The following is a 26,669-nucleotide window of genomic DNA, read 5'->3' on the forward strand; positions in this document are numbered from 1 at the left end:
AATAGAATTTAGTTATTTTACTATATTCTCTATATTGTACTTATTTTTTTTTATTTTTTTTGCATTTTTTGTCTTTAATTTATTTTTTAATAAACATAAAAAAGTTACTAAAAAATAATTACAATGTAGAGAATATGATAAAAATAACTAAATCCTATTTTTATTTTAAAAAATAAATTAAATTAATTAAATTATTTTTTATTTAGGTAAATTATGGGTAGCCACAATGTGACTATTTAGCATTACTCAAAAAACAAACTAACAATTTCAATACTACTCCCTCTGTCCCACGAATCTTGATACGAAAATTAAAGAATTGTAGATTAGTGTTTTAAGTGTGTAGGTAATAAAGTATAAAAGTGATAAAGTGGGAGATAGAAGGTAATAAACGTTAATTATTACCTTATTTGAAAATGTGTCAAGATTCGTGGAACAGCTCAAAAAGAAATACGTGTCAAGATTCGTGGGACGGATGAAGTAGTATTTTTTTTATTTTTTTTGATAACTTAACAATTTTATTCCAAATATTTATAAGCTTATGTATAACTCAAATACTAAATACTTTAACAATTAAATAAAAAATATTAAAATTTGCATATTATAAACTTGAATTCAAAAAATTCGATCTTATGCACGCAAATACTGTACATAATGAAAAAGACAATAAATATATTTAAAAAAATAAAACAAATAAGACCGGTTTGAGGAGGGAAAACCCAAAATTTGAAACCCAGACAAAGCCACCGCATTCCACGTATTCTCGCACCTAATACGCATTGACATTCCTCTCTTACACTACAACCTATTTTCCTAATTATTAATTCCCAAATTTCGCACATTTCTTAATTTTTTCCAACATCGAACTCTCCGACGTCGTCAAACAGCTCCGCCGTTCCTCCCCTTCCGCCCTATTTTTCTAGTCTTAATCAGTCGAAATTTAGGGTTGTTTGGTGGTGGTGGCACATGGCGAACGGTGGAGAGGACGGTGGCGGCGGTCGGGCCGTAGGGCCGGATTTCGATTTGCCCGACGAGATATTATCTGTGATACCCACGGACCCCTACGATCAGCTGGATCTGGCGCGTAAGATCACGTCCATGGCGATCGCGTCGCGCGTCACGAAGCTCGAAACGGAGGCCGGAAGGTTCCGCCAGAAGCTTAACGAGAAGGACCGCCTTATTCAGCAGCTCGAGGATAAGGTCGCCCAACTCGAGGCCGCCTATCAGGACGCCGAATTCCGCTTGAAAATTACGCGCGAAGATAATGTATGCTTTTTATTCTATTCTTTTTCCGCATTGTTTTAGAAAATAGAAAAAGAGAGAAAAAGAAGAAGATTTTTTCCCTTGCTGTTTTTGAATTGGTGATTTAGGGCTTTTCTCTCAATTTGTGTTGCAGATGAAGCTATTGAAGGAAAGAGATTCATTGGCTATGACAACAAAGAAGCTCAGTCGTGATTTGGCGAAGGTAATAACATTTCTCTTTTACAGGAGGAATTCATAAATTTTGACTCTCTCTCTATCTTTCTTTTCAATTTTTATTCGGACAAATGGAAAATAAATATATATATATATATATATATATATATATATATATATATATATATATATATATATATATATATATATTGGTTGTGTTCATTATCATTTCGGTGAGAACACGAGTTGTAGTTGTTATTGCTTCGCAGTTACTGTTCTTTTATCCCTATATGTCAGGGAAAAACTCTAATTTCCTTACCAGCGTGTAAATTAGGTCATTGAGTCTTTACAGTATGCTATAGTGAGCAACAAGTGCAAGAAAAGTCTAGAATCTTTAGTAATTTGATTCATTGATTGTCGCACATCGAAGAATAAAACGCCTTTTGTAACTCTTATACGATTCACTGAGTTAAATATCAGGAAGTCTTGATTTTCTAGCTTACAACTATGACTTGCCCCAAGGCGAAAAGTATTGCCATTTCTTGTTCCTTTGGCTGGATTTGATATAAAATGACATGTAAGCACTAATATTCAAGTTTGTAGGCTGGCAAAACTGCATGAATTGTAGTATAAGACAATGATAATTCTGAAAGTTGAAATTTACTTGGTGTTTAGCCGCATAAGAGTCTTCTCAATTTTGTTTAGTGTGAAAGACATGCTTGCTTTCAGATTCTGTTTTAGGCGCCTCGTACTTCATTTTGTCTGTAAATCTGAGTGACATTATAGAGTGTCTTTCTTTTTTTCTTTAATGTACACATCATGATGTAAAATGGCTTATCTTACCTTATTAACATTATTTTTTGGTTAACAACAATTTTCTTTTGAGTTGAGGTGATTTAGTTTGGGCTTCTTATTAGTTGGCGTTATGATCTTAGGGTGTTGGTTTAATTTGCAAATACCCATTTATTTTGTTGTATAACTTGTATTCATTATATTCCCATTTTTAGTCAAACAAACCACATTAAGATCAATGCACATTTTGTTCTTCCTTTGCGTTATAGTTTTAAGTGAAAAGATAATTGGAACTAAGTTATTTCTGAAATTGATTATATGTCACTTGTCCAATTCCAAGATAGTTGATACCTGATGTAACAGCTAGATTACGGGTTCAGTCTTCTTTGTGACTTGTGTCGTGTCTTCTCGGCTTTTCTTTTACTCCTACTTAACATTCTAATTTCTGATCTTTTGACAGCTAGAGACATTTAAGAGGCAACTCATGCAGTCACTGAATGAAGAAAATTCACCAGTATGGTTCACTAGCATTTTGATGTTCTTTTTCCTTATCGATGTTGATTCTTTCCTACTTAATATTTAATCTCATCTTTAATAGCTAATGTTATTTACTCACTAAGTTTTAATTGTTCTAACATCAGTCAGAAACTGTTGATATTGGAACTTATGATCAATCAGTGCCCAAGGCTTACTCCACAAATGGTAATGCTGATCAATTCTGTGTAATTGAATGTCCCATTTGTTTTACAGTTAAGATTTTGTTTCTGTTTTTGCTGCTGTAATATGCTATTGTTGATTTTTTGTTAACTATTGCTCTATAGATGATTCAAATGGCTATACATCTTATAGTGGTTCTACCGACAATGCAAGCACAAATGATGAAGGTACTTGAAGTTGGATATTGAGTCCTTATTGATATTCTGTATATATGATTGAAGTACTGATTTCGTGGATTTCTTTTGTTGCAGTTTCCAAGCAAGCTGGGCAAAAGTTCTCTCTCACACCCTATATAACTCCCCGCCTCACTCCTACTGGAACTCCAATGATTTCCACTAGTGCATCCCCGAGAAGGTACTCAGCTGCTACCTCTCCTCAGAAAACCTCTGGTACTACTTCTCCTTCTGCAAATTATGAGGGAAAAGGATCCTATTCGTCTTGGTACCCTTCCAGCCAGCAATCGTCAGCAGCTAACTCTCCTCCTCGGGGACGTCCATTGCCAGGTCTGTAAAAGCTTGAAATATCCTAGTTTGGTTTTATACCTGTTTGATATGACTTGCATATTTCTTCTTCCCATCAAGTCCTCAACATGCTTAGTTATTTTAATTTGAATAGGTCGCGCTCCTCGAATTGATGGTAAAGAGTTCTTCCGTCAAGCAAGGTAAGTTTGAGATCACTATCATAATGATGATTTTGTGGCTGAATATCTTCGCTTTATGTCATGGTGGGTTTATTTGTTAAATGCAGGAGTCGGTTGTCACTTGAGCAATTCAGCGCATTTTTGGCAAATATAAAGGAATTAAATGCGCAAAGGCAGTCACGGGAGGAGGCACTGAAAAAAGCAGAAGAGATTTTCGGGACAGACAATAAGGATCTGTATTTGTCATTTCAAGGGTTGCTAAACCGCAATACGCACTAGAAAGGGGTGTCGTGCTCGTTGGTTTGTGCTCAGTTCTTTTCCCTTTCCTCTTGGGAGATGTATCGTCCAATTTTAGCAGGTACTGTTGTTCCAGATTATAAACAAACTTCACATCCCTTTTTTTCTTCTATTTTGTGCAAGGACACATGTAGTTGTAAATAATGGCATTTTTGGTTCCGCTTTCATCTGTCTGCTGCTATTTGATGTCAATTTCATTAAATTAAGGGTCCTCTACTATTAAGGATTGATAATATATGTGATTGAGTACATTTTTATCTTTATTACAAGGATTTCTATAATCCTGGCCCTTTTATCAAAATAGGATATCCAAATCCATCTTAAAGTGAATATTTTAGCCTATAAAATTTTATCTATTTGAGCTATCTTCAATAGTATGCAATCTCAACGACTGAAGTAATTGCTAATTAAATTCAACATTCCAATATTGTTTTAAATTAGTTCCAACTTGGAAAGACTCCCCAATAATGTCACAATCTTTCGATTTGTCATAAATTAGTTGAGGACTTTTGAAACTCGTGTTTGGAATGTCCTCTATGTCGTCAAGATAAAAATTTCTTTCTCACATTAATAACAGATTTAGTGAGAGAAACAGAAAGCATGAAGAGAGGGAATTTTGATGTTATCTTGTTCATGGCAATACAACAGTAAGAGGTTGAAATGGAAGCTTACGTGGATCAGAGCTAAAAGAGAGAAAAAAACGAAACTAATTAACAAAACTAATCCAAACTACCTCTTAAGGCGGTGGTGGTCTGTGGATAGCGTGTGTTGTTTCTTAGACTTCCATGATACCAAGAAACAAACAAAATCTAGTGAAGATATTTGTAAGGATAATTTAGATTATAGACCACGACCCTTAAAACTCTTATAGCATCTTGCATGTAACAACTGACTTAATTTACTACACAAATATAGTAATCTTCCAATCAGGCCTTTGTAGAAAATACAATTCATCACTATTGCTATTGCTGGTCATTAGACGACAATGCCTGTTTGAAGACAGAGTGGTCAGAAGCAGACTGCTGCAAGAGCAGAAAATTTTAAATACCCCTGTTTGAAGCTTGTTTTAATGACAAAATAATTTGAAATTACAAGAAACCGTTGAAAGCTTAATAAATTTTAGACATACATTTGTCTTCCTTGATGATTATAATTACAAAATCGCCACCAAATCAATTTGAAATTGGGAGTTGTTTTAATATAGTATAGATTTCTTCCGACCTCTTTATTTTTATTTTTATTTTTATTTTTTATTTTTTTTGTTGAGACGTAATAAACAAGTGAACACCCTAATCTTAATTTGAATACAGATATTATGTGGAATTTGCAGTGAATTACATTTTAAATTCGTAAATTCGAGGCCCATGTCACTTTGCTGCTCTGTATGAAAGCAACTTTATATATCTAGTTTTTATTACAATCTTGAGGAAGAGCCCCGGTTCACATGTGCGTTCGTTCTATTTAAAATTCGATTATAATTAATAAATTTTATTAAAAAGTAATTAAAATTAATAAATTATAATTAAGGTGAATGTATCCATATATTCGTATACATTTTCTGCGCGCCTATCCAAAAACAAATTCCTAAGGAAGTTCTTCAACTCAAAATTACAATTTACAATGTTTCGGCGCATTTTGCAGCTACTGCATAACAATTTTTCGTAAATTTATTCTTTTAAGAATGTAGTTTGAAAATAATCCAAAAGGTATATGAATTCTTGATCCATAGATTTGATAAAGTGAAATGAAAAATGTGTATCAGCTGTACTATAAAAGTTAAGATGCCCAAGAGTCTTCAAGTGGGCTGCAAAAACTGCAAAGCTGATTTGATTTCTTTTGTTTATTCTTACACTGGTATCCGCTTCTCTTTTGATTTAATAAAAAGTTGTATTCATTTTTAAACATCTTTTCTTTTTTTCTTTTTTTTCTTTCTTTTTTAATTATTATTATTATTATTATTATTATATGTGGGTCGGGACTAAACAAAATCTGGATACAGTCTTAACTTGAAGAACTCGTGACACTTGTTCAAAATTGAAGACATGCATTAACCGATTCACTTAATTTTGTTGATTAAAAGTAAGTAGTTAATCTAAGATATGAAATTGCATGCATGTGAAGCAAAGAAAAGGTTGGATCCTGTTTTGACTGAGGGGATTGGGTTGCCTTCCTCATTCCACGGCAAAGAATTATATGTGTACATTAAAAGTTTGACAAATCCATGGCCACCATGTATGCACATTAATTTAGTTTGTAGAGAAAGAGAGAGAGAGATTAATCACGGAATCTGGTATGATATGTATATAGAAAAAGTAGGTAAGCTAGGCAAAGGAAATTGGAATTGTATGATATAAATGTAGATGTGCAGGCAACATGCAGGAACATGATCATGTTCCCGCACCATATATTCAAAGAGAAATTGGCACCTGCCTGATTTACTTGTTTTCTTTGCAGATCTACTGGGAATCATATCACATACCCCACTTCTCGAATCTCACTAAAGTATGCATCCATATCATCTACTTCATTTTTATTTCCCATCTCAACTTGATTGCAACTTAGTTTGCGTCACATCGCAACCCACCTTTAATTAATACATATAGTACTCCTTGCGTCCCACGAATCTTGACACGTTTGATTTGGCACGGGAATTAAGGAGTTGTAAATTAGTATTTTAAGGGCATGTTTGATTTTGAGTTTTACAGCATATTAGTTAAGTTAATACAGAGTAGTAAAGAGTTTGGTATTCTATACCAATTATGCGGACGACCCTGCGATATGTGAAGGCCCTGAGCTAAAAATCCGGATTACGCAGGATAATTAATATCGCCTCCCCACTCGGATTACGCAGGATAATTAATACGGCCATGCATTATGTCCATTTTTAAGCTTATCTAACGTAGAAATATGGATACCAAACGAAAATCATGATTAATTAACCAAAATAGCAAACAACCAACCAATATTAGTAACACATATTTATCCACGCTAATAATCTAGTTTACTAACTATCCTGACTAATCCATTACCCAAAACCAAACACGTTGTGTGTAGTTAATAAAGTATAAAAGTGATAAAGTAGGAAAAAGAAGCTAATAAAAGTGATAAAGTAGGAGAGAAAAAATAATAAAAGTAATAAAGTATGAGGAAGGTAATAATTATTACCTTATTTGGAAATGTGTCAAGATTCGTGTCAAGATTAATGGGACAAAGAAAAACGTGTCAAGATTCGTAGGACAAAGAGAGTATAACACAACAACTAGCTATATATATATCGTTCAATTAAACGCCTTCAAATTTATTGTTTAGTGACATAATTTAAATTCGTATTATTATCCGAGAGAAATAGTTTTGCTTGCCGCGACCACAACCAAACTCCTCTTGAAAAATAAGTACTTCCTCCGTCCATGAAAAAGAGTCCTACTTACCCCATTTTTTTTTGTCCATGAAAAAGAGTTTCATTTAACTTTTTGAACCATCACATAATACATTTTCTCTTACATTTAACTATAAATTGTACTTGTATTCCACTTTTTAATTAAAAATGTACTTTTATTCTACTCCCTCCGTCCCACTTGAAATGTCTTGTTTTCATTTTTGGGCTGTCCCACTTGAAATGTCTTGTTTCCTTTTATGGAAAAAGTTATTCTCAAAAAGTAGGAATTTTGGGGTCCACAATCACCTTTTTTAACTCTACACCACACTATTTAATAATCTAATTAACATATTCCTAAATAACCGTGCCGAAAAGAAACAAGACATTTTTAGTGGGACGGAGGGAGTACTTTTTTGTACTAATAATACCCCTACAAATTATACATTTAGTTCACTTACACCTACAATTTAACAACTTTCTTAAAATCCGAGCCAAACCCCAAATGAATTTTTTTTTTCATGAACAGAGGGAGTAGTAGAAATCTCCATTACAAAAACCCTAATTCTTCTCGATCGGGGCAACCAAATTTATTTTTAATATTCATCGTGTAACAGAATAACGGCCATTGTAACGGAAGTGGCCTTAAATAAACTCTTTAATTTGTTGATATCCAATCATCAAATTAACAACTAATTAAGGACAACTTAACGAATTTAATACATGGCATCAACACAACACATCACATGAATGTAGGATAAAAAAGGATGCAGTTTGATGTTACACACCTCTAATAATCATTAAGAGATGATGAGGCATATTAAATCTTTTGACCATATTCTGTGATGTGAGTGAGAGAGAGCTAGAGAGAGAACCGTGCGTAAAATTCTGATTCTCTAATACTAAGATGTTTCTTAGGCATGCTTTTTGTGGAGAATTGCCACAAAAAACAAGCAAGTAGTTACCCTTGTATAAGAAGTAACTGTATATATATATGTATTCGCTGACATGAAACCACCACATAATATTCCTTTTTCTATTTCTCGATATATATATATAGGCATAAACAAATTCAAATCAAATAATATTATATTTTGTCGTCGAAAAGCAACAGATAAACACGAAATCGAACCACCAGACACCAGAATCCTTCTTTTGGTCCTAAATTCTTGTTTTGACTATATTTGTTTTAAGATATTGATAGTTAATTCCACTTTGTAGTTTACTCCCTTCAACTATTATTTTGTATTAATTCTGCATTCTTCCATGCCGAATTTTAGCCCCTTCTACCTACTCTTTATTTAATTATTCACCCGAATGTTATTTCAGTTATCATATCTGAATCAAATGTTTTTTAGTATCGAATGTAATGTATGAGCTATATATTACAATTAGGGATGACAATCGGATACAACGGGTACGGATAGTGACTATCCATACCCATACCCACGAACTAAATAGATAGTGGTTTTTAATCACGAAACTATTCATGAATATCAAATGGTATTCAAACCCGCTACCCGCGGATATCCGCTACCCATCGGGTATCCGTCAACCCGCTATCCGTCGGGTATCCGCCACTCGCTATCCGTCGGATACCCCCACCCACTATCCATCAGATACCCGCGAAACAGAATTTAAATATAAATTTATAACAAATTTAATACAAAAAAAAAATCAACACAAATAACATAGTTCAAATCCACATCCTTCATCCATGTTGAAATCCACAAATAACAAAGTTTAAATCCAAATTCATCAATTAAAATATAAAATTCCAATGACTGAATTAGTGTTTGGGCCTTAGGTTTAGATTCTGTTAGGGCCTTTTTTAAGATATAATATGCTGGCCCATATCTCAAATGTATATTCAAAGCCCATATTTTTAGGATTTTTTTGTGGGTATTTGAAGCGTATTTCACGGATAATTGACAGATATTTTCGCGGGTAAACGGGTTTCGCGGGTATGGATAGTAAGTATCCAAACCCATACTCACGAATTAAATGGATAGTGAATTGAAACCATGAAACTATCTGTGAATATCAAATGCATCTCAAACCCACCCTAATAGGTTCGGATTTTCGCGGATATTCGTTACCCGCGGGTAAATTGCCATCCCTAGTTACAATTGGATTAGATAATGAGCGCAAATTTAATTTTTGTAGGTCTTGTATGCATACATATATGTTCATAATTTTATGGCAAATACTCGCATGCGACTAGCTCTCGTGTATATAAGATCAGTCGCATAGGATAAGTATAACAAATATTTTCATTGAAGAATACCAGAACAATGTTGCGGTCAGTGGGTAGAGCATTGAATTTCCTACAGGGTTCGAATCCTATTGCATGCACTATTTCTATGCTTTTTCATGTTTTAATAAAGTAAAAGAATACTTTAAGGTATTGATTTATAAATGTAGAAATACTAGGTTCAATTTATAGTTGGGGCGTTTTTATATATATATATATATATATATATATATATATATATATATACTCCTTCTGTCCGCGATATCGTTTCTACATTGTGGACGACGCGAGTTTTAAGAAAAGTGATGGACAGTAGTAGATAATAGTAGATATTGTAGTGAGTGAGTTTGAATCCCCCACAATAAAGACATTTTTTGATGAAAATATAAGGTTAGTGGAATAAAGTGCTATGTGGACCCTACAACTATAAATAAAAGTGGAAACGATATCGCGGACGAACCGAAATGACAAATGTGGAAATGATATCGCGGACATATGGAGTATATATATATATATATATATATATATATATATATATATATACACACACACTTTTATTTTTTCACAAAACTTTTGATACTATTTATAAAATCAAATAAAACTTTTCTTAGCAGCAAATAAGATTTTTCATAAAATTAAATAAGACTTTAAAACATTTTATTTGTAAATGAGACTTTGTTAAATATAAATTAGATTTTTTATAAAATCAAATAAGACTTTTATTTAAAGTAAATAAGATTTTATGACATTTTATTTGTAAATGAGACTTTGCTTAAACGTTGCTGAATTATAAAATGTGATTATACCCAGATCGTTGGATTACCTGCACAATCGTGTGTAGTGATGAAAGGGACAGTGCCAAGGACGTAAAAAAGGATCGAGTGTAGTATTTTTTTTTAAACGTATATATCCTGCCTTACAATAAGTGGGTAGGAAACTATTTATAGGATACATGAAAAGAGGGGTAAAATGGTAAATTCCTATCCGAGGGACGTAATGTGCATGTAAAATAATGACTCCGGTGGAGAGAGTGAGTCAGAATCTGTCGGCTTTTGGACTTTTGTGGCATCGATGCAAGCCGGCAGAGATGTTGTAAACCACGGCTGGAGATCCTTCTTGACTCATATTTGACTTCGATACAGCCCTGTCAACTAGAGACATCCATACCTGTAATGCAAACCTAGAAATATTCAAGTTCAGCCGTGTTAACTAGGGACGTCTATACCACCTGTGTTTATCACTTTTGATTTCTTTTTGAATGGCGAATTTACACGGTTGTCGACTGCTTCCCTAGCTCATAAAGGCGATATCCTTATACGGATCCAACTTCATATTCCACTCGCCATTATACGCGTATAACGATCTCAGCCATTCACATACTTTACTCCTCATCAAATGTAAATAAAACTTTTCATAAAATCAAAGAAGATTTGACCTTTTATTCATAAATGAGACTTTATTTGAATGTAAATCAAATAAAACTTTTCTTAAGAGCAAATAAGACTTTTCTTAATAAAAAATAAGACTTTAAGACTTTTTATTCGTAAATGAGATTTATGCTTAAATGTAAATAATATTTTTCATAAAATCAAGGGTAAATATCACTTTATGTTCCATCGTTTGGCCGAATTATCGATTATGTCACAACTTTTCAATAATATCTAATTGGTACCCAATCTATCAACATTTTTTTAATTGTGTCCCGTAAAAATTTTCCGGCGCATGGAAGTTGACGTGGAACGCCAGAGTTTGATTACGTGGACTTATTAATCCACTTGGAATTGCCAAATTAATTATATTTTAATAAAAAACTTAACATAATCCATATCACTTCATCCTCTTCCCCTGCGCCAGAAGGACCACATCATCCCCTTCTCCGCCTCGCCGCCGACCTCCACTCTTGCAACGCTGCCGCCACCACCATCATCACCGTCAAGCCTACCGTCAGCGCCGCAGAAACACCAAAGGCCGTCTACCATCTCAAGCCTACAGTCGACTGTTCTCTTCTCCTCACCTTATTTCTTCACTCTCGACGAAACACCACAGGTCGTCTACTATCTCCAGCGGAATCCCGCATTCTCCGCCATCGCAGTGTTTCCGACGATGAGAACAATCGGCCACCTCCTCCCCAATACTCATCAACACAAAGAATTTTGTTTATAAATCCTTATATTTCGATTTCTCTTCATTCTTCGATTTCTGTTTCAAAAATTATCTATTGTGTAATAGTTGAAGTAAATCATGAATAGAGAAGGGAGCAAGAGAAAATCTTGATAGAATTTTGATGGGTATACGATTTTGCTATAATTCTTGTAAGGGAATTTTGCTATGGTCCTCGACATCCCCAACTCCCTCATCCGCCCCCAACCTCCCTGACGTCTTCCACTACCATGTAGCCCTCTTCCCCTGCACCAGAATGGGTCACCTCATCCCCTTCCTCTGCCTTGCCGCTGACCTCCACTCCCACAGAGCTGCCTCTCGCCGCTTCCCCTGCCCCGTGCTTTCTTCCCTCTCGCCGCCTCTCTCCATTGCCGTCGTTGATTTCCCTATCCTCCGAGAACATCAAATTGATGTTAGGGTTCGAAATCATCGCACGATTGGAACAGAGGAAGGGTATTTCGCGGCGGCGGATGAATACCTGAGAGGAGAGGCCACTGCGTTGAACGTGTATTTCGTGGCGGCGAAGGGTGGCGGCGACAAGCTTGGAGCGGCGGCCAGCGTAGGTGCCCTTGCCCGACGAAGAGTTCTTCACTTTTCCCAAACTTTAGAATTTTTAAGTTTTGATTTGGGTTTTTTTTCTTCACACTGGTTAGTATTGTTTTAGTGCCACATAATCATATCTTTTTTTTTTAAGTTTATTATAGCTAGCCAATCCAACTGTTTTAATATTTCCACGTCACAGTTTCCGGCGTGCCACGTCAACTTTCGTGTGCCGAAAATTTTTTAGGGGACACAATTGAAAAAATGTTGGTAGGTTGGGTACCGATTAGATATTATTAAAAAGTTGGGACATAATTGATAATTCGACCAAACGATATGACATAAAGTGGCATTTACCCTAAAATCAATATAAGACTTTTGTTAAGAGCAAATAAAACTTTTCTTAATGGTTAAGACTTTTTATTAGTAAATGAGACTTTTGCTTGAATGTAAAATAAAGGGTTAATTGGATGTAAATCCAAGCATTATAGTCAAAATTTGGTTTTTCCCGTACTCTATAAAATTAGTGTTAAAATACATAAACTTTCATCATTTTTGGAATTTCCCCCGAAATTAAATTTCGACCAAATCAAATCTGACTTGGCACCCAAATTTTAATATGTGGCATAATTAATTTTAATATTTTGGCTCATGACATGGAATTATATGTCCTCTTTCCAGGGAAGTCCTCTCATCTTTTCAGGGAAGTCCTCCTCTTTTTTTTTTACCATGTTTGTTTTTATTTTTTGTTATGCTTGGGTATGGTTTGGGGCATTCGGTTCCCCTTGCTTGATTGACTGCTGGTCTCGGGTGCATCACTCTTGTTAAGGTCGGTTCACATGTTGATTCTGGTGTTGTGTTGGCTCGTGTTGTTGTCCTTGTCTCTCTTGGTTTCGCGCTACCTGCGTTGTGTTATTAATTTAATGTTTTGGGTGCAACACCTTGGTGAGCAATCTTTGACGTGATTTGTCCGATAGGTGCTATGGGGAGTATTTTCATTGCATTTGCCTAATATCTTTTCTCTGGTTTGAAATGTTTGGTTGGTTGTTGAGTTTTTAATAGCTCTGGTCTCTACTCCTCTGATGTTTGCATTCAAAATATGTTGTTCATCATGTGCATGGGAAACCACGCGAGAATATTTTGGACCACCTCCAAAAGTGTTGATCTCGTGAAGTTGATCTTCTGTTGAGAGCAAAAATGATTTGACCTTTTTATTTGAAATGAGATGGATTGTAAAGGCAATTGCATTAGAAAACTCACCCATATCGGAGAATTGAGTCTAAAATGATTGGACTGTTTCAGTTTGTTGTTGCATTTTAAAGTCTTAACTATGCACACTTCCCGGGGACTGTTGATATCTTGCGAGACTTGGATGGGTGGGTGTTGTGTTTGGAGAGTAGAATCGCATTTGTTCCCCTTGGCTGTGGTGGTTGCTGCTTGGGCTATAGCTTTTGGTCTTGTTTAGGGGGGTTGTTTTCCCCGTCTTTGGTTTTTGGTGCGAGTTTGTGTGTGCTTTGTGCTTTTGTGTGCTTCTTTTTCGTGCTTACTTTTTGGCATTTGGTGTTTTGCAACTGGTTGGTAGGTCTTGGGCGTGCATTGGTCCCGGTTTTGCCTGTCTTCCGTTGGTTGTTTCCTTTTTGTTTCGCTGTTCTTTCCTCTCCGGGCCGCTCTGTTTTGGCTCTTGCTGTTCTTTTGTTGTCTTCTCTTGTTTCTGGTTTGTGTAGGTCGGGCTTTCTAGGGGCGATGGTTCGGCCGGAGCCTCTGAGGTGGTCCTTTTCCCTCTCGCCACCACTTCTTTTTCTGTTTTGTTTTGTCTTTCTTAGACGGGCTCTCTTTTGAGGCCCGGCCCTCAGTTGTGCTTGTGCTCTCATGGGTTTAGGTTTTATTCATTTATAATAAAATTTCTTTTTCAGCAGACATGGAATTATAGGGCTGATTAAACAAATTCTATTTTATCTTCACTATATACTTAACTCTAATCAAATTGTTCTAGAGGCCGTAAGTAAGCAAAAATGAATTAAGGGGAAATTCCAAAAATGATGAAAGTTTATGTATTTTAACACTAATTTTATAGAGTATGGGAAAAACCAGATTTTGATTATAATGTTTGGATTTACAGCCAATCAACCCTTTATAAAATCAAATAATATTTTTCTTAAAAATAAATAAGATCTTTTATTCGTAAATAAGACTTTATTTAAATGTGAATATGATTTATCATAAGAGTAAATAAGTTTTTTCAGAGAGTAAATAAGATTTTTCTTAATAGCAAATAAGACTTTTTATAAAATCAAATATGACTTTTTCTCAAAAGCAAATAAATTTTTTACTTGTAAATGAGACTTTTGTTAACATGTGAATCAAACTTTTCATAAAATCAAATAAGACTTTCTTAAATGTAAATAAAACTTTTTTCTTAACAATATATAAGATTATTCTTAATAAAAAAAGACTTTATTGGAAAATAAAACTTTTATATAATCAAATATGATTTTATAAATAGATCGCGATTTCTAAGGTAGTCATACAAAATAGTGAAAATTAATAGATGTCCACAAACATAGTTTAAATAAATTGTAGCAAAAATTAAGTGTTTTGGACGAAATTACCCCGATCCTTTTTACATATAAAAAAACACCGCTAGCTCTTTCCCTCACTTTTGCACTTCATCTATCTCTAAAATCCCAGTTCGCCGCCACGCCTCCACCGCTCAAAAGTATCTCTCTTGATGCGTTTTATCCAATAAGCCCGTCTATTTCCGATTTTCTTTATCACTGCTGTCAACCTAATGTTCTTCCATAATCCAGCGAAATATGAATTCGAGAAGTTGCAAAAGTTCAAGGAGTTCAAGATATATGAAAATCATGAAATGAAAATTCAGATCTAAGAATATCTGGAACAAAATGGTATGAACTCGTACCATCTGTTCCAAGATCTATCGTATTAAACAGATGAATCGATGAGGTCAACGCGTCCATTAGCCTCATCCACGCCGTCCGTACCAAGATCTGTTGGGACAAGGACTGGTACGAATGGTGCTAATTGTTCCATTCGTGCCAGCCGCCCCGAGATCTGCCTCGTATATGCAAGGAACGAGTGGAACGAAAAATAATTTTCGTTCCAACTGTGAAGAGTGTCTAGTTGGGGACGAATTCGATCCATCTGTGCCAAGTGCGCAGGATTGATGTGAGGAAGAAGTATAATCATACATATTCTAATTCAGTCATCAGCCCTGATTTAGCCCACGTCAATTTTAATTCTTAACATCGATATGTTGCTAATTAAAATTCAATATAAGAGTGGTCAATGAGGCCTAACTCAAGTGGTAAAGTTGAGGCACCCAAAGACTCTTCTTTATGAGAGGTCTTAGGTTAAATCTCATCTGCGTGCAGTATAATTTTTCGACTTTTGTATGGTGTAATGGTCATGTCCTTTGTATGGTGTAGAGGTCCTACATGCATGCGACTTATTTGATTACATATTACTATATAGATAACTCTTGTAATTAAAAAAAATATATATATATCAATATAAGAGTGTGAGTGTGTTGGCCTAACGATAGGTGGTTAATGTCCAACTGTCCAAGGCCTGAGATTCTAGGTTCAAGTCCACCGTCGTGCGCTCTTTAAATTTCTTTATTATTTATTTATGTAATATATATACGTGTGTGTGTATATATATATATATATATATATATATATATATATAGAAAAACTCAATACGAGAGGAGTGCAAAAACGACCTAAACTTACAATATCACAAATTCATTTCTCCCACTTTCAAATGTGCGATATCCCTCTCAAAAAAAGAAAAAGAAAAAAAAAGCACCTGCGATATGCTATTGATTTTCATCTTATAAATATTTTCCATATTCAACCAATTAATCGTATTTAAATAAATGAAACTAAATAACACACTCAATATATATATATATATAGGGGCGCGCTCCAGTGAGACCCCCTATTTTTCGTGTAACATGAGTACAATGAATAAGACATATAATACTAATGAACAAAACGTATATCTAATGAACAAGATGTATATACTGATGAAAAATAAAATTTAAAAAATTTGTAATGAACAAGACATATATACTGATGAACAGGGTTGTATATACTGATGAACAATGCATTCATACTGATGAATATCAAAATTTAAAATATTCTGCTCCCTCCAGGAATCGAACCCTGCGAAAAAAAATCACCCTCCAGATACAATATCAGCCATAGGATTGATAAAATAAACGCACCAGATCGTGCCCTAGATCTCACTAAAATTAGGAGGTCTCATTGGAGCGGCCCCTATATATATATATATATATATATATATATAATGGTAGGTGGAAAATCGAAGTAACTGGTCCGAATCATAGATTCTTAGGCTACGTATATAGGTCAGATCAAAGCAAACAGCTTTAAACAGTAGAGAATAGTGAGCACATGAAGCGCTCTTTTCCTCTGCTGCCTTTTTTCTTCTTAGCGCGTATTTACTTTCGCGAAAAAACATAGAAAAAGTATATTTTCATATATTTTCATCATTTTCATTCATTTTCATTTCTTCTTTTCATTCATTTTCTCTCTATTGGATAATATTATCCTAGGATAGGAATATGAAAATATTTTTCAATATTTTTTCATCTTTTCATTTCTAGTAAATATAGGATTAAAAAAAAAAAATAGTAATATTTTCTTATCTTTTCTTATCAATTATTTTCAAATAAAATTTTTACCATCAAAATAGACACACCTTTAAACCTCATTAAACGAAATCACCCTTTACCTAAAGAGCGAGTGCATTTTCTTCTTAAAATGTACTATTTGGTAAATTTAATCAAACCTTTAGATGCAATTAACCATTAATAAAATGGAGTGGCAAGTTTAGAAACAAAAATTGAAGTACTCACTAGTCACTACTCACAGAATATAGTTGTAAAGAGATTAACTAGTTTAAATAACTCCAGGTGTGTGAAAGTCTACCCAAGAGCCAATAAAAACAATGAAAAGACAAGAGTGGGCGTATATGTAGAGAATAATATAACCTGCAGCGACAATTTCAAACATTTGAGTTTTATTTAATTATTTCTCTCTACCATATCATGATTTGGATGCTCAATATCTTTAATTATGCCAAACAACATCACAACCTAGCCATCTTAAATTATGCCAAACGACATCACAACTTAGCCTTTTGAGATTTATATGTTTTCCTCATCTTAGAAGCTGGATGCAGCATAGTATATAATTTCATCATTATTTTATATAATATATATAGAAACAATAGGGCCAAATGACCCTATTCAATATACAACATCAAATTTTGTCCACCATTTGAAAAAAACATAAATTTTGGCCATTTTTTGTATGTCATGACTATTCTACCCTTCTCTCTCTCCTCTCTTTTTCTCATCTCCCTCCCTCTCTCTCCAGCGGCTCCTCTCTCTTTCTCATCTCCCTCTCTCTCTCCAGCGGCTGCACGGCAGCGGCGCCGAGCTTGGAGAATTCGTCGGAGCTCTCGCGGCTTGGGCAGAATTCGTCGGAGTAGAGGATGAGGCGGCGGCGGCAAATCTGGTCTGATGAGGCGGCGGCGGTGGATTTGATCTAATCGTTGCGCCGCCTCCTCCATCGGCAGATCTGATCTCCGCCTCCTTCGATTTCAGCCATGGCTGATCTGATCTGTTATTGTGCTGCACGTATGGCACTTATGGCACTATTAGTGCCATAAGTGCCATAAGTGCACACTTCCCCCTAGGGTTTAGATATTTCATTTAGGGTTTAGATTATTCATTTGGGGTTTAGATGTTCCATTTAGGTTTAGATTATCCATTTAGGGTTTAAATGATGTTGTTTCTGTATTTGTGCTGCACGTATGGCACTTATGGCACTATTAGTGCCATAAGTGTCCAAATGACCATTTTACGTAGTTTTATTTTGAATTTTCGTTGGCACTTATGACACTAATAGTGTCATAAGTGCCAAAATGACTATTTTACTTGGTTTTATTTTGGATTTTCGTTGGCACTTATGGCACTAATAGTGCCATAAGTGTCTAACCCGACCCGGCACGCGACCCACGTGCCTGATCCTACCCAGTCCGCCTCATTAAGGGTAAAAACGTCCAAATCAATAAAAATGGCCAAATTTTGTGTTTTTTCAATGTGTGGCCATAAATTGTGTTTTATGCTTCATTTTGACTACTTCAAAATTTTACTCATATATATATATATATATATATATATATATATATATATGTATATGATAAATTTGCACACAAGTATACAATTTCATTATTATTTTATATAAACCAAATTAAACCAAACTATATTATTACAGTTTGGTGCAGTATGATTTGCGGTTTACATATATTTTTATTTTTCTATTTAACAATAATTCAAATCAAATATATATATATAAGCTTTAAATAGGAAAATATGCATTAAAAAATAAAACTAAAAATGTTCGTACACATGAAGAGCCATAGAATTTGATTATTTGACATAGGATTTGATTATTTAGCTTATTCATTATTCTCATTTCACAAGATTAATTTGAATAAATATCATCTATAGAAGTGAATATTTGACATTCTAATTTCTCACCACAGTTGATCATTCTCAGAGCATCTCCAAGAGATCATAACTCTTACATTGCAATGAACACACTATTATAGAGTAAAATATAGAGTAATGTTATTTTTACCTCCAATAATTTGTACATTTCACTCTACAATGGAATATTCTATTTTTATCTTTCTATTATTAAATTAATTGAGACGTCACCCTATTCTAGCCAAAAACATATAGTAAAAGGAAATTCTAGTCACAAGGAGAAAATTGTGAAAATAGTAATATTTCTCACAAAAATATTCTTGTAGTGTGTAAAAATGTTTTATTTAATAATGTAATGTGTAACAATGTTAAATACACTATTATACACTTCTTCCTGTTTACACGATTTTGTAAAATCGTGTAATAGTCGCGAAAAGTTTGTAACATAGTATTTTGAACTATTACATTTTTGCAATTACACACTTTTACTATTACTACACACACAAAAAAGTGTGTAACAGTGTAAAATGCACTTTTACACACTCTTTTCACAAAAGTGTAAACATTGTTACCCACTTTTTGACAAAAGTGCCTAACAATTGTGATTTCAGATAGGGCAGACGGCGGTGGCACTGGAGAATCTAAAGAGGGGAGAGAGATTGGCAGTGAAACAGATCTCGATCAATGTTGACGGCGGAGCGAAAACGGTTGTGTAGCATCAACGATGGTGGATAGCAAAGAAGCGAAAGAGAAGGGATTGACGTTGGATTTTAGTGGGAGAGGAGACGTTGTGGTAGCTATGATGTAGTAGGAGAAGCGTAGGCAGCACAACGAACTAGGGGGAGCCGTTGTGGCGGCGAAGACGTAGAAGGCGGAGAGAAGACGGCGCCGGAGAAAACCGTGAGGGGAGGCCGCTACAACGGTGAACTAGAGGGACAAAGAAAGACAACCCCTATGGCGGTCGCGGCATTGAAGCAGGCCTGGGGGAGGGACGATGCTAGAGAATTTGGGAGGGGGGTGTTGGAGATTGGCAGTGCTTTGGTGGCCGTTGCATAGAAGAGCAGCGCTGGGAAACTTTATTTGGGGAGGAGGGGGGAATAGATGTTGGGAAACAGGTTCAATGTTAGGGTAGTTTTTCTTTCCCTCCGTCCCAGTTTTTAGTATCTTTTGAAAGTGGCATGAGTTTTAATACAGTGATAAGTATGTTGTGAGTGGAATAAAGGTCTCACATTTTTTGTGAATGTTAAAGTAATTAAAGTGGAGTAAGGGTCCCACCTATTTAATTTGTACTAAAAATATAAATGGATACCAAAATATTGGACGGACTAAAAAAAAAAGATACTAAAAGTAACAGGGACGGAGGGAGTATTATATAATCAATTAGGATTAAAATGGTTATTGTAAAATACAAACAAAAAGATAAATAAGAAATCAATCTATAAAAAAGAATAAAAAAAATTGAGCTAGCGTGAATGAACAATTCTCGCTACCTCAAGCGGGACACTGTTCAATTCCGCTCAATTACCATAGCGTGAAGGGACTAGTTGGAGAAGAACTCTCCGCCATTATAGTGCTCACCACTATTATAGAGAGATGCTCTCACTGGATCCTTTATCTTTGGATCTTCTCTCTATATATATATATACATACGTGGATGAGTTAAAATAAAAAGTTATTTTAAAATATAAACTAGGAATTATTTTTAGTTGTTAACAGTGGCGGAGCCAGGAATTAATTTGGGAGGGGGCTGAACTTACATGGGGGGTTCGTATATTTAAGGCATTATTTTATTAAAAGACAAGCATAATAGTAATAATAAAGAACAACATTTTCATTGATTATATAATTTAAATATATAACAAATTAGTTTCAATACATTATAATTTTTTTTGGGACATTCTGTATTTTTAAGGCATTTTTTATTAAAAGACGAGCATAATATCAATTATAAAGAACAACATTTTCATATACTATATAGTTTTAATATATTAAAAATTAATTTCAATACATTACAAACTTTTTTTTTGTCATTTCGTACATTTTAGGCATTTTTTATTAATAGACAAGCATAATAACAATAATAACGAACAATATTTTCATAAATTATATATTTTCAATAAATTACAAGCTAGAATCAATAATAATAAAAGACAAGCATAATAATAATAGCAAACAATTTTTTTTGAGCATTCCATCCATTTTAGGCATTTTCTATTAAAAGACAAGCATAATAGTGATTATAATGTATAATATTTTTATAGATTATATAGTTTTAAATAACACAATTATCCTTAAATTAATTATAAATGGCAATATAACAAGCTAATTAACTTTTGTAAAACAAATTTCTTTTATAATATAAACATATATCTATATATATTATAAAAATAAAAATAAAAATAAATAAATAAATAAACTCAAAATTTGGGAGGGGGCTTCAGCCCTCCCCCCCCCCCCCCCCCGACTACGCCCTTGGTTGTTAAATCATCAAAATCTATAGTTGATTCATTACTTTGTTAGATGAATTTAATGTTTTGAATTCGAATCTCATAAAAAATAAAAATTTTAATTTTCGAAATTCAGACATTTACACAGTTAATTTAGACGCGTCTATTCTACAAAAAAAAAATAGAGGTTCATAATTTATATATATTTTAAAAGGGATGGGATTTGTACCCTAACCCATATAGATTTACGCTTGAATCAAAATGCATGCTTGACCCTAACATATTCGATTTGATCGCTTGTCGCTTAAAGGTTTAAATTCTTAAATGCGTATTATTTATATATTTTAATTCGTATGAGTAATGTTTTAGTTTTTACATATTGGGAGCCAAATGTGTACGTCTCCTTTAAAATAAGTTGGCACAAGTTCTGACATGATTATAGAACAATAAAGAATCCGTTAAAATGAAACAAAACACACGATCAGTCCCCACACAACATATACTAAGATGAAATATAGTATAACAGTACTATTGATTTAATATAATATAATATAATGCAAGTTAAGACTAGTGTAGGAAATCCTCGTACACAGTTGAAGATTCTGCATAGATACATAGATATATAAATATGCATTAACATCATAATAAGACCTAAATCAAGACTAGACAGAAAGACAGAGAGTGGAGAGGGGCCAGTTTTGTTTGATGCTATAAATAGTTGCCACCACCATCAAATTCCTTCACCATCCCATCCACAACATACACTTTTAATTTCTTCTTCTTCTTCTTCTTCAATGGCTGCTTCAATCCCTCATCACAACTGCTTCGATTACCCCATCGACTTCTGCACTCTCCCAAACGACAGCGTTTCCGGAGAAACCTCAAACATGTTCAACTCCAACATGCAGCTTCCATTGCTGAGCTACGACATCAACTCGCCCGTTTCAGTGGCGTCGTTTCCCGACAGCCACTTTGGCCTCGCTTCAGACTACATGGTCGTTCCTCAGATGTCGGAGATCGAGACCGGATTTCGCCATTTCTCGGTCTGCGATTACAATCAGAGCCAAGTTTTTGATTCCGGAGAAGAGTGCAGTGGATCGGTGTGGCCACCTTATAATCCCTTGCTTCCTGAAAATTGGGTTTGGTTTCCAACTCTATATATATATATATATATATATTCAACTTCATTAAATAGCTAAATTTAATTGTATATGATTGTTGTGTTGTAGGGAATACAAGGGAAAGCGGCGACGATGGTGGATCATGAGAGCGATCAGGTGAAGGTGGGAAGATATTCGGCTGAAGAAAGGAAGGACAGAATTCTCAGATACTTGAAGAAGAGAAACCACAGGAATTTTAACAAGACCATCAAGGTTTATACATACCTACACATCTGCATATTTTGATTTCATTAATTTTCGTCAAAAACTCATTTGTTTGAGTGTGTGTGTGTGCAGTATGCGTGTCGTAAAACCCTAGCAGACAAGCGTGTCCGAGTTCGTGGGAGATTTGCCAAGAACAATGAAGCCTCTCAAGATGAAATACACATCGACTCCTCAACTTCTTATCAACAAGACAATTCACTATTTCACGACTCCTTCCAGGTACTATATATAATATATATATATATATAGATGTTCTTAATTTTGAAGAAATTAATCTTGTTATTTAATTTGTGTTTATATATATATATATATATCTGTGTGTTTGGCAGATGATGAAGTACGATGAGGAGTATTGGTTGCAAGCAGCAATGGACAATCTTGGCCACTTTCCTTATTTAGGCAGCTAGAATGTGGGAACTCTAATTAAAAATGTTGTCAGAATTGAACTACTGCCTAATTATTGTATAAAATTGAATTGCAAGCTCTGGTGTCAATCGACAATGATTTATAGTACTCATCATTATTCCAACTGTACATACTTTGCAATTTTAATAATTTGAATGATAACTCTGAGAAATTAAAGTAATGTCATGCCAATTAGTCTCTAACTAATTTTAAGCCACGAATCCGATGTTGTAAAAGTCTTAAAATGATGAGCATATAAGGACTACCTTTTGTGGCATGTGATCCTTTGATTAATAAGGTTTTTATTCCACTCACTACCATATCTTTATATCCACACACACACACACATATACACACATCTAAGTTTTGGCAATCCCTTTCACATTCTTTATCTCGTCGTAATGTGCTGTTTTTATAATATATATATATTCGCATTGATAAACGTTGGATGATTGTAGATACACAAATATCATCAACTTTTGCATGTACAGTATTAATTTATCAATAATTAATTAATGGATTCATTTGGCAGGCATAAATGAGAACTGAAAACTTGCAAGAATCTAAACGAGAACAAATAAATTCAACATTCCACATTAATGCATTCGAAGAGGTAAAAAATCATGTGGCGTGTAAGAAATTAAGGAAAAAAGAGAGAATACAAGTACAATTAAAGTCACTTTCATCAAATGCCAAGCTACCACTGCAGTAATGCTTTCCTTTTTTACAAGGTCAAAAACTCCAACAAATAAATGTATATATTCTCAACTGTCTTTGAAATTTAGCTCATTCAAATAATGATAATTTACAGAAAACCACGAAATGGATTGCCCCAAGCATGCATTCTTTCAAGCGTAAGAAGCCACTAAATTGAAGTGACTATTAACATATTATTTAATTTTAAGTGTCCCTATCACACAACATGGATCACAATTCAACCATGAATTCACAAATGATCACTATATTCGCACAATTTTCCAAACCTATATATCCATCAACTAGCTAGGTCCTGCTTAACTAAATCAATTAATCAACCTAGAAACTTTGATGTTGAATTTTTCCAGCTTCAATTCCGCACAAATTTTCTATATAACACTACAAAAAAATCTGTTTCTAGTGACGGATTTAGAGACGGAATTATAAATGGGTCGTGCTTTACGACGGATTTTACGTACGACAGAATTTTCATATTTTCATGCTTGAGAATTTGAGACGGATTTTGAGACGGAATTTCCGTCTAATTCTTAACGACAGAATATTCCGTCGTACAATTTTAATTAAATTTTTTTAATTAATTAAAATTCTAACGACAGAAAAATTCGTAGTAACATATGATTTAAATAAATAGAAAATTTAATTTTAGCTTTACGACAGAAAAAAAAAGGTGATAATGAAATTTGAAGAACACATGAAAAGGGAAATATACGTACATTATTATTTATCTAAATTCAACTGCAAAATACACATAAAGAAAATCTCTTATATATACACTAACTAAATACCCACCATGGGCAAGCATAAGGTGCTCAACACTGATGTGACAATTTTAATTAAGAAAGAGAATAATATATCTTACTCTAATTAAAATTATTTTACTCTAATTAAAATTGTCGCATCAGTGGTGAACACATTATACTTGCCCACGGTGGATATATAGGTGATCGTTTCTTAAATAAATAGATCAAGTCCGTAAACTGAAGCAAGGGAAATAAATAAATGACAGACATATAATAATTTAAATAAAAAGTAATTAAAATAAACTAGTAGTATTAAATAGAACATTCCTACATCATTTTCCATCAAATTTCTTCGAAATCAGCAGCATGTATATTTTTCCAGTGTCGTCTAGGAAGTCTAAGGAAAAAAGACAAACATACATACGTTTCTTGATCCATTTTCCACGCTCAATAAAATTAATTTTAATTGGAATTTGGAATATTTAACACTGTATCCTCCAACGACTTGTAGTTGAATTAGGCAAGTTATTTGTAAGTAAAATTAAAACTTTTAATAAAAATCAGTGTTGTTTGTAAACCCACGACGTCAACATTTTTAAACAATCAACCTTTATTTTGCTTAATGGTATATTATATTTAATTCATTAATGATTTGATGACTATTATTTTTCACAATTCTCATTTTGAAACCTATAATATATACTTGTTTAGAACGATTATTTGTGGTAGATGACTAGCTAGCTGGTCTTTAATATATATAATATGTATTAATTGTTTAATATTTTCCACACTCAACTCCAAGTCATTCGACTAAAGACAAAAGGAACCCACAAAATTAATTCTTCTTACTTTTCTTTGTTCCTGCCTAACATAAACTCTATAAATACCTGCAATATATTGCATTAACATGCATCACAAAACAAATTAAATATTCTTAAGAGTTTTACAAGTATTCATTCATGGCTTTTAAGATTTTTCCTCTCATCTCCTTTCTCTTCCTCATTTTCATACTACTTGCTCCTAGTGGCCATGCCAAGAGGAGCACCCCAAGTGGCAAAAAATGCTCACTTTGATTTCATCAAGAAATTAAAAGGTTGTCACAAGGGAAACAATACTATAGAGATCCATATGAGCTCAAAGCCTACCTCAAGAAATTCGGTTATCTCAAATATCCAAACAAAACACAAGCCACTAATGATGATTTCGATGATATCCTCGAATCAGCCATCAAAACCTACCAAGAAAACTACCACATCAAACCCTCAGGGATCGTGGACGATGAGACGATATCAAAAATGACAACCCCACGATGCGGCGTGCCTGATATCGTCAACGGCACTAACTACATGCAACCTCGAAACAGAAACCACGAGTTTGGCTCGAGTGGCGTCCACGTCGTGTCCCACTTCTCTTTCTTTCCCGGAAACCCTAGATGGCCATCTTCCAAAACCCATTTGACCTACAAATGTTCCCGCCGCCGCCATGGACCCCGTGGCACGTGCCTTTTAGAAGTGGCAATCCTCCACACACTTCACCTTCGCACGTGCCCAAACCAACCAAAATGCGGATTTGGTTATAGGGTTTCACCGCGGGGACCATGGCGACGGATTCCCTTTTGATGGACCCGGCGGAACCGCAGCTAATGCATTTGCACCAACTAATGGAAGGTTCCATTACGACGCCGACGAGACGTGGTCAATTGGGGCCATTGCCGGTGCTATCGACTTCGAAACCGTCGCGCTTCATGAAATCGGGCACCTTTTAGGCTGCAACATAGCTCGGTTGTGGCGGCAATCATGTATTCTGAGATCATAGCCGGACAGACTAAAAATTTGCATGCAGATGATATTCAAGGATTAAGATCTTTATACAATCGCTAAAATTAATATTAATTAGATTTAAAGGTGTGTGTTTATTTGCATGTGAAAATAATTTCCACTATGTTGGGATTTTTGTAATAGTATCTAAGGTTCGTCGGTTTTTATGTTTTGTTGTAATTTGTAAGGTATATGAATTTTGGACATTGAAGTCCACAATTCTTTAAATACTTATAATTTTTGCATGAAATAAAGCCTTTAATTAATTGACCAGCCCATCACATTGTTGTTCATATGTAATGTAATTCATACATAAGAACTATGAAATTAAACGTAACTCCAAATTTTTTACTTCGGCTTAATTTCCTGTTAATTAAAAATGTACGTATATATGTGCCAATAATGTAATCAGTTTTTATTAGAATATC

At 34.3% G+C, this 26,669-nt stretch overlaps 2 protein-coding genes and 1 pseudogene across 2 annotated transcripts; all 3 read left to right on the top strand.

The window, feature by feature from the left end:
* Positions 1-723: 723 nt before the first annotated feature.
* LOC130986033 (uncharacterized protein At4g15545-like) lies at positions 724-4,026 on the top strand. The gene is made up of 8 exons (XM_057909299.1): positions 724-1,263; positions 1,394-1,462; positions 2,666-2,719; positions 2,847-2,907; positions 3,027-3,089; positions 3,174-3,425; positions 3,538-3,583; positions 3,670-4,026. The coding sequence occupies exons 1-8, from the start codon at positions 964-966 to the stop codon at positions 3,839-3,841; spliced, it is 1,017 nt and encodes a 338-aa protein (XP_057765282.1). The 5' UTR covers positions 724-963; the 3' UTR covers positions 3,842-4,026.
* A 17,821-nt stretch (positions 4,027-21,847) lies between these two features.
* On the top strand, positions 21,848-23,096 carry LOC130986035 (uncharacterized). Its single transcript, XM_057909300.1, has 4 exons — positions 21,848-22,316; positions 22,407-22,550; positions 22,635-22,781; positions 22,892-23,096. Exons 1-4 carry the CDS (start codon positions 21,972-21,974, stop codon positions 22,967-22,969), a joined length of 714 nt encoding a protein of 237 aa, XP_057765283.1. The 5' UTR covers positions 21,848-21,971; the 3' UTR covers positions 22,970-23,096.
* Positions 23,097-25,358: 2,262 nt separating this feature from the next.
* On the top strand, positions 25,359-26,453 carry LOC130986036 (metalloendoproteinase 3-MMP-like; annotated as a pseudogene).
* Positions 26,454-26,669: the final 216 nt, after the last annotated feature.

This window comes from Salvia miltiorrhiza, chromosome 5 (assembly GCF_028751815.1).
Source record: "Salvia miltiorrhiza cultivar Shanhuang (shh) chromosome 5, IMPLAD_Smil_shh, whole genome shotgun sequence".
Classification (NCBI taxonomy): Eukaryota; Viridiplantae; Streptophyta; class Magnoliopsida; order Lamiales; family Lamiaceae; genus Salvia; species Salvia miltiorrhiza.

Coding starts and splice junctions, on each gene's coding strand:
- LOC130986033 (XM_057909299.1), top strand. CDS start 964: ATGGCGAACGGTGGAGAGGACGGTGGCGGCGGTCGGGCCGTAGGGCCG. Junction 1,463..2,665: donor TCAGTCGTGATTTGGCGAAG/GTAATAACATTT, acceptor ATCTTTTGACAG/CTAGAGACATTTAAGAGGCA. Junction 3,584..3,669: donor GAGTTCTTCCGTCAAGCAAG/GTAAGTTTGAGA, acceptor TGTTAAATGCAG/GAGTCGGTTGTCACTTGAGC.
- LOC130986035 (XM_057909300.1), top strand. CDS start 21,972: ATGGCTGCTTCAATCCCTCATCACAACTGCTTCGATTACCCCATCGAC. Junction 22,551..22,634: donor ATTTTAACAAGACCATCAAG/GTTTATACATAC, acceptor GTGTGTGTGCAG/TATGCGTGTCGTAAAACCCT. Junction 22,782..22,891: donor TATTTCACGACTCCTTCCAG/GTACTATATATA, acceptor TGTGTTTGGCAG/ATGATGAAGTACGATGAGGA.